This window comes from Pseudopipra pipra, chromosome 1, assembly GCF_036250125.1.
Source record: "Pseudopipra pipra isolate bDixPip1 chromosome 1, bDixPip1.hap1, whole genome shotgun sequence".
Lineage (NCBI taxonomy): Eukaryota > Metazoa > Chordata > Aves > Passeriformes > Pipridae > Pseudopipra > Pseudopipra pipra.
This window is the reverse complement of record NC_087549.1, coordinates 39,696,496-39,705,222: the sequence shown is the minus strand read 5'-3', so window position 1 is coordinate 39,705,222 and position 8,727 is coordinate 39,696,496. Positions and strand designations below refer to the sequence as shown.

Here is an 8,727-nt window from a genome sequence, read left to right as displayed (position 1 = left end):
AGCAGAGCCGGCGGCAGGGCCGCGACCTTCTGCTCCTGCGGCCCCGGCCCCGGGGGGTGCCGACCACACCTCACCCCGCCCCGTTCCCTCGCCGACCCGCTCCCTCGCCGCTGCCGCGCCCACCTCCCCGGGCCGGGCGGCAAAGCCACTGCCTCCCCTCGCCGCCGCAGGGCCGTGCTCCGCACCCTCGGGACAACGCCGAGCCCTCCCCTCCCGGCCGCCGAGCGCCCCCTTCCCCGCCCCTGCGCCAGTGCCGGTGCCGGTGCCGGGCGGGGGGCGGCGGCAGCGAGGGAAGAGGGATGAGGTCATCCTCTTTCCCGGCGTCAGTCAGCTGGGTGGTGGCGGCGGCGGGTGCGGGCGGAGGCGGGCGGGGAGGCGGGTGCGGGATGCGCTGCTCCGGGCAGCGCATCCCTGCCTGCTCCCGGCTCGAGCGGAGCGCGGCGGCGGCCCCGGCACCGCCGGCCCCCGCGGAGGCGGTGGCGGGGCGGGCGGGCTGAGCGCGGCTCCCCGCAGACAGGCGGCGCTGCGGACGCGGCCGCCGCGGAGGAGCCGCCCGCGGGCGCGCAGCCCGGCGCGGAGCGGGGACAGGGGACGCGGGGAGCGGCGGGTCCGCGGCGGCGGAGGGCGGGAGGCAAGAGTCAGGAGGCGAAGGAGGAGGAGCAGGAGGAGACGCGGGATAAAGGAGCGCTCGCTGCTCCCTCTCGCTCTCCGGCGGGGCTGAGGGAGGCATCATGGCCGCGAAGTCGGACGGGCGGCGGAAGATGAAGAAGGGCGGCGAGGTGGCGTTCACGCCGCTGCAGAACTCCGAGCACTCGGGCTCCGTGCAGGCGCTGGCCCCGGGGCTGCCCACCGGCTCCGGGCCGGGCGGTGGCAGCGACGACGACGAGGCGCCCGGGGGCGGGTGCTGCAGCAGCGGCGGCAGCAGGGACGGCTCGGGCGGCGGCTCCCGGTGCTGCTGCTGCTGCTGCGGCGGCGGCAGAGGAGGAGACGGCGGAGGGGGCGGCGGCGGGGGCTCCCGGGGCTCGGGCGGGGGCTCGTCCTCCTTGTGCTTGCGGCTGGGCAGGGAGCAGCGGCGCTACTCGCTGTGGGACTGCCTCTGGATCCTGGCCGCCCTGGCCGTGTACTTCGCGGACGTGGGCACCGACATCTGGCTGGCGGTCGACTACTACCTGCGGGGCCAGCGCTGGTGGTTCGGGCTCACCCTATTCTTCGTGCTGCTGGGCTCCCTCTCTGTGCAGGTCTTCAGCTTCCGCTGGTTCGCTCACGACTTCAGCACCGAAGACAGCGCCGCCGCCGCCGCCGCCGCCGGGCACTGCCCCGCCGCCGAGAGCAAGCTGCTGGTGAGCAGCAGCTCCGCGGCCGCGGACATCGACGCCGCTCGCCCCAGCACGCCGCAGCGACAGGCGTCCACCGCCAGCAAGGGCAACGCCACCAACAGCAGCAGCAACAGCAGCAGCAACGCCGCCGGCAGCGGCGCCGCCGGTCCCCGCGCCAGCGGCGGCCGGTCCGCGTCCTGCGCCTTCTGCATCTGGCTCCTGCAGTCGCTCGTCCACATCCTGCAGCTGGGGCAGGTCTGGAGGTGAGGAGCCGGGCGAGGGCGGTGCGGGGGCCGGGGCCTGAGCCCCTCGCCATGGGGGAGCGCTCCCGGCCGCGTGCGGGACCGCGCCTGGCGAGCGCCGCCTGCCCCACCTCGGGGTCCCTCTTCGGGACCCGCCGGGCCGTCGGGGGCTAGGGGTGGCCGGGGCCCCCCCGAGGCTGTGAGCGGCCCCGGGCGCGGCGTCTCCCACCCCGCTGAGGGGAGCCCCGCCGTGTCCCTGAGCGCCCTGTGCCGCACGGGCGGCCGCCGCCCGGGGAGGCGCCCGGCTGCGTCCCGCCCGCACAGCGCCAGGTGCCCTGAACCTCCTGGGAAACTTGCGCCGGGGGCTCGTAAAATAAAAGAACCGATAGGGGAAAGGGGCCATACCCCCGTAATGCTCGTCTCCTGGTGTCCTCACATGTGACCAGGACACCGTTGCCGCCAGCAGGGAACTTCACTGACAGTGAAGAGTTTCTTTCTGGTAACACCCCGATGCTGTTTTATGAGATTTACACATATGCTGCGAGCAGTCATCTCCTTGCTATGCATACCTGTTTTCTATATATGTGATGTATTAAAGGAATGTCTTCTAAATCAAACTTCTGAGTAGCAGTTCTCAAAACCACCCGCAAGCGACACACGCTGCGTTATGGGAAGGATGTGCTGAAGTAGGTTGTGGAAGGCGCTTACTGAGGAAGGAGATGACATCATAGTTTTCAAAAGTAAACTTTTCCTTCAATTTGAGCAAATTTGCAGGAAAGATTCATATGGAGGCTGAATGCCCTGCAAATACATTTAGTGCTGCCTGAAAAGTGCAGGGTTCAGAAGGCATGGTGTATAAATAGCTAAAACTTTCACATAAAATTTTGGAAGACAGATGCTGTGTTGAAGAAGGTCATGCAGTGGGGCAAGTGCACTAAAGCAACAACTGAAAATACCTTTGGGGTTTCTTGTCTGCTGGATGAAAAGAAATTCTGTCATCCTTCTGTTTTGGAAACAGTGGTTTTGGTTTTTTTTTTCTAATTATTTCATTAGAGAGTTTAATTTGTTGCTATTCCAAAGTTCTAAGGCTGAAGTTTTTAATATCTGTCTCATCCTTTTGAACAAAGACTGGCTTTTACTCTGTATTAATGCAGTATCTGGTACTGCTCAGTTCCGCTTGTGGCCCTTAAGCATCAAGGAGTCCAAGTGCTGCTAGATAATTGATCAAAGACCTTAGGATGCCATAACTGTCTTTCACTTTCCAGAGTATTTTGTTCATTGTGATAAATACAATTTTCTAAACTTGTGAAACTAACTCAAAGTTACAGGTGTGCTCAATATGAACTTGAGAGGGAAGCAGAAATTTGAACAAAAAGTGATGCTTTGTTTTGGATCTTGATTGGTTATATGCTCATTTATGCTGTACCTCCACAGCTGAACACAAGTTAACACAAGGTAAATTTAGGACTTCGTGAGTGAGATGGTTTTTATGTAATGTTTAGTCCCCAACCTGCAGAGACAGAAAAGTAGGTACCATGGCTCAAATTGTATGTAGAAATTCATGTTGATACTGACTCATATAGAAGACAAAACTGTGGATCATGCTGAGTGACAGAGAAGAGAGTTTTACAAGGTCTAGTGTCATGTGGAGAATACAAAGAGCAGGGAGGGCTGTGGGTGGAGCAAGGTGGGATCTGATACTGTGCAGCACTTCTGTCAGATGAGGTGTCTGGGATTTAGAGCTCTCTAGCTGCTTGCTTTTTGATGAAGAACAGTCTTTTTTAAAATCCAATTTTCTCCTTGGAAGAGCACCTAGTCCTCTATATTTAAAGCTAGCTGAGTCTCTTTTGATCATATGTAGCTTTTATTTGTGTTTTATATGCAGCAACGTCAGACTACCAGAATATTAGACTGATGAGGCAAGTTAGGACATTATTTATGGTTTAACCTTTTTATGGTGATGCCTTTTTTTTCCTCAGTGAAACAGAGCCATAGAATTTTTTGTCTGTCAGTAACTTTGTAGTATTTATTTGCAGTTTTCCACAAACATACAAATATATATGGTCACTTGTATGCAGTGTTGCATATCAGCACTTCATAATTTATTAAAGTGACTTCATTTTAATTCCCTGCATACATTCCTGATAAGGGAGAGCCTTTGGAGACGTCTACAACTAATAATCAGCACCAAAGAGGAGAGGTCACGTCAAACCCTGAGAAACTCTGTATATAAGCATGGCATCAGAACTAACATGATCTGTGGAAATTTTCTGGAAAATAGAGTGTCTATTTAGACACTTAATAGTCCAGAACTTTTTCTCTGCAGTGTAACACTGGCACTGTCTTGAGCAAATAATTCAAGCTATTTAGGCTGAAGGAGGATCTGAAATGTTTTCCAGTTGCCGGTATTTGGAGACTAACTCCTTCTTTGACACAGCTGAACAGACTGTGCTGGCTGTGTGAGCACCACAAGTGCACATGTGCTGGGGTCACCATCCCCCCAGTCAACAAAACCCATGTTACCCTTTGTTCTGTGCTTCTCACTGTGTTTCCTCTCAGCTTTCAGTTTTTCCCTTCTCTTTTTCTTTTGGCCCTGGTTAAAACTCCCATATGTCTGCATTTAAGTTTTCTGTTACTTATTGCATTGAATTTCCTTCAGCAAAAATGACAGTATCGTTTGCCCATCATTTCTCTGTTGACAAGGAGCCCTAGGTATAAGTTCCTTGGTTTTGTGTAAGGGCAAGGATATCAGGGAATGAGGAGAACGTTTGCTGATTCCTGATTCTCAAGATACTGAAACTGGTGCTCATTCTGTTTTTATGTGGTGTTTGTTGTCTTTTGTCTCCTATTAAAAATGTCCCATTACCAAAGATTTTTAGGGGAACTGTGTCAACTGCTTAGTTAAGGAAGCTATCCTGAGGAATGGGGGTACAACTGACAATACCAACATTCTTAATTTTCTTGCATTAAATTAAAAACAAACAAACAAACAAACAAAAACCAAACTTGTAAAAATGTGGTTTTACTAATTAGTTCTGTCAGGATGACTTTTAACAATTTCAAAGCTTTTCCTTTGAGATTAATTTTTTGTTTACAAATATACTGAAAGCCAGATCATTTAAAATGATTATGTGTTAATTTTAACTAGAATGTGATAATGGGAAATGAATGAGCTCTTTAATGTGGCATGGAACAATGCTGGAAATTGGCAATCTAAAATTACTAAAACAGTTTTTATTCCTAGAATGTAAAGAAGGGGAGCTCCAGGAGCAGCTAAGCTGCCAGTCAGTTCTGAATAAAAATGTAATTTTTTTTCTTTTGAAATCAGTATAACTTTTTTCTTTTCCCCACAAACTTTAGAATATTGAATTCCTCCTTTCTGAAGTATAAACATATAATTTACTTTTTCTCTGGGGGTCGGATGTTCATGAGCTTCCTGATAATAGTGTCCTGTTAAAGTACCAGTGAAGTCTCTGAGGACCTCCTTGCCACAGCAAAGTGCAGCTACTAGGCCTTCATTGGCAGCTAATTTCATGTTAAAATATGATCACTGATGGGATTTTGCCTTCAGAGATAGATACAGACACATTTCTTTACCAATAATTCTGCTTTTAACCAATATATGGGCATAGAAGCCATGCTATGGAGCCCTGTTTTCCCAAGTATGTGCTGTGAGAGACCTGGCTGATTGTTAGTAGAATCTGGGGAGTGCAAGAAAGATGTAATGCATGAGTTCTTTGTATTCCATTGAAAAGAAAAAATGAAAGCAGGTGATTTAATTTATAGTCTATAAGGACTACGTAGAGGAATATGGGCCAGTAAAATTCGGATAAACTATTGCCCTTTGAGCTGGCATGAGAGTATCTAACCACTGCCCTTGAGCATCCCTTTGATTCACTAACCTTCCCAGGCTTAGCCGTGGCTTTCAGATTTTGCAATGGATAGCAGGACTTGGTGACTGGATGTAAGAGATAGTAGAATTCGCTTGGTGTCTGTGAAGCTAGTTCATTTCCTTAAAAAAATTTTCTCTGGCTGAGGTTTCTTTGGGCTGGCAGGATTGGATAGCAATGCTCCTGAAGCTGGGAAAAGGCGTCCTGAGACCCAGCCCTGGGGGGAGTGTGGATTGTAGGAAATTGGGTGGGTGAGAGGAGGAGACTGGAGGACTGCTGGCACCCAGCTTGTGGTGTCTGGAAAGCAAGAAGTAGCTCCCTGAGACAATTATTGTGCCTTGAAGCTGGGTGGTGTGAGCAGCCTGCCTTGGTTCTTGGAGGTTCCCACAGTGTCTGTCATTTGTCTGAAAGGCTGCAGTTAAAGTCCCTGAAAGGGAACTGTCAAGTTTCTGTAGCCAACAATGTCAGAGGAAAGGTGAATCATTGGAAAGAGGAGGTCTGGAAATTACCCTTTAAAATTATTTCTGGATAGCTAAAATAATACTGAGATGATTAAGTACATCCCTTTCAACAGAGTAAGGGGTTTTTAGATTTCCTAGCTGTGTGGGAATCCACCTGAAAAAGGAAGAGACACCAAGTTAATTGCAGGCCCTTCCAGGTGGTATTTTCCAGGACAAGTGTCTGTTCCAAAGTGGGTCTAGTTGCCTGACAAGTGATGCTATGGTTTAGTGATGCTATGCTATATCTGTTTATGTGTATTAATAAGAAACCATTATTTTGCTTCTCCTTCCTGTTTCTTATTTGGAAAAAAAAAAATCCTTGGAGCAAGGTTGTAGAGGTGATACTGGATTCTGAGACCAGAGTGAGTTGCAATTTCTCTGCTGCCCTGCGGAAGCATTTATCACAGGTCTGGGTCATCTGCCAAAGAAATTTCATTGCCTGTGTTCATGAGCTTCACCTCTTCAACAACTTTATGTTCTTAGAATTAGGAAAAAAAAAAAAAAGGAAAACGGTGCCTGCCTTGTATACTGTTCTGTATATGAGAAATCCTTACAACTTCATCAGGTGCTCACTATTAAGCATGACTGGACCCCTAAGATGGAACTGGGAGCAAGGTAGTTCAAATTAAGAAAAACGTCATCAATCTTAGCTCGACTCCAAACTTAAATAAGTTCATTTGGTTTTGCACTTTTGCTCTACACAATAGTTTTGACACTTACTGGAGTAGTAGTGTAGGAGCTCGGTGTAGTTACGTGGTCAATAATTCCAGCTGCCATTGGACTTCGCACTAAGATGTGATAATATCTCAATCTGACACCAGTTTTTCTTACTGTTTTGAAATCTGTCAGATAATTTGTCACACGGAGTCCAAATTTATGAATCATAGCCATTTCCTAGACAAGATTATTGCATATCCTCCCCATCTGTCTCTTAGTGTAGTGAAATGCTACCACTCAGCAATACCATATTTCTTTTATTGAGTTACTGCGGTGCTTGAGTTAAAGTCCTACCGGCTAACTATTTTGCTTGCTGTGTCTTTAGGTCTCAGGAAGGTGATGGGCCCCCAGAAATAGCAATTAAAGTTTTCTTTTTTTCCCTCTCAGCAGGATTAGAAGGGGCAGCCCCCCCTGTGAGTGACCTGACCATATTTAGTTTTGATTCTACGTTCAGCAGAATAAATATTCAAAATATTTTCTTTTTCTTTTTTTTCCTTCTTTTTCTGAAGACAGTGGTATGCAGATGAAGTCTGTGCCTTTCATATTTTTTTAGAAACACAAAAGTGAAGTTTTACTATGTTCTTAAAAATCTCTTACAAGTCTGCATACAAATCAGATTTGGTATTCAGTTTATTCTAATAACCTTAGCTATGTGTAAAAGATGCTGATGTACTTTAGAAGAAAGATACTATACTTTAATAATTAACAAGAATTCTCTCTGTAGAGAATATTTATCAGTTACATAAGTTTTCAGATTTTCAAAGGACTGCTTAAGCACTAAAATTTCTGATCGCTCAATAAGTCTAGTAGGAAAACTAATATTTTATACACAGAATGCTTTCTAGAAACTTATGTATGAGAAGGATTTATATTTGGCTTTTTTCCAAAAAAGTGGAAAATCTGTATGATTTCAAGGGTTTGTGTTTCAGAGGATTTCATGTCACCATGTGCAGTTATTATTCAAGAGTCCTCCAACACTATGCAGGATTGAATATATGAACATACCATGAATTCAGAGAAATGCTTCACATTATAATTTGTTTGTATATGTTGTAAAATTGCAACCAAATTGGTGTGTTGGTTCTTTTTTGGGATTTTTGGCTTTGTGTTTTTTGGGTTTTTTTCAGATGGTTGGTTGATTTTTTAAAATTTCTGTTACATACATCAGGGAAAGTATTTATTGCTGAAAGGTCAGTTTGCATGTCCACATCTCCTGTGGGAAAGGAAAAAAAGTGTGACATCATCATCTGTAGCCTCATTTATCCTGCTTCATTCTTCAGGTTATTTACATCAAAGTTTAACTTGTTCAGAGGAGTACTCCCCTTGTCAACTGCTTAGTCCTTAATATTTGTCCATAAGGACTGACTTGACCACGAAGATACAAAAGTTCTAGTAAAATTAAAATAAAATCAATACCTATGTCACTTGTAACAGTATTACCTCGTTCTTCTGTCTCTCTGTTCCAATTAAGTAGCTTTTAATGTAAGGCAGATAAATCACATAGTGACTTACATTTTCAGTAAACAGGTTGTTTGGAAGGAATTTATCAGGCACAGACAAAATCAATAGCTCTTTTACTTGCATTTCAAGAGGAAATTTGTGGTTACTAAAGTATATTTACAAAGTAGTGCCATTTTTGTCCATTTTAGCACAGCTGCCAGGTGTATACATTGCGTCAAGTGGACATATAGGAGTGGAAGTAGCAAACAGGCTATAAAAAGAACTGTTTTGATTTGCTTGATTTTTAAAATGAAAGGAGGATGATATAAAAGAGAACATGAGGGAGAATTGAGTGAGCCTGTAGAAAAGGAATCAGGTTCTGAAAAGGCATGGGAATGCCAGTTAACCCTCCTAACTATGTACCTCACTCCAGTTTATTTCCCTTTCGCCATTGACCAAAGAGGGATTATTTGATTAATTTTCTAAGAGACTGCTAGAGAAAGTGTAGAGTGAGGCAGGGAAACAGAAGATTTGTATGTCTGGGCAAACTCAGAGCAAAAAATGTTAGATACACAGAGAAAATGCTAGATAAACTCTGATTGCAGTGAGTAATCATCTGAAC

General features: G+C 46.9%; 1 protein-coding gene across 1 annotated transcript in view; it reads left to right on the top strand.

The window, feature by feature from the left end:
• Window positions 1-472: 472 nt before the first annotated feature.
• The window catches only part of XKR4 (XK related 4), a 224,561-nt gene continuing 216,306 nt past the window's right edge, over window positions 473-8,727 (top strand). Inside the window, exon 1 of the mRNA XM_064653007.1 lies at window positions 473-1,579. Within this exon, the coding sequence (XP_064509077.1) occupies window positions 732-1,579 (848 nt within the window). The 5' untranslated portion in view covers window positions 473-731. The remainder of the gene's footprint in view (window positions 1,580-8,727) is intronic.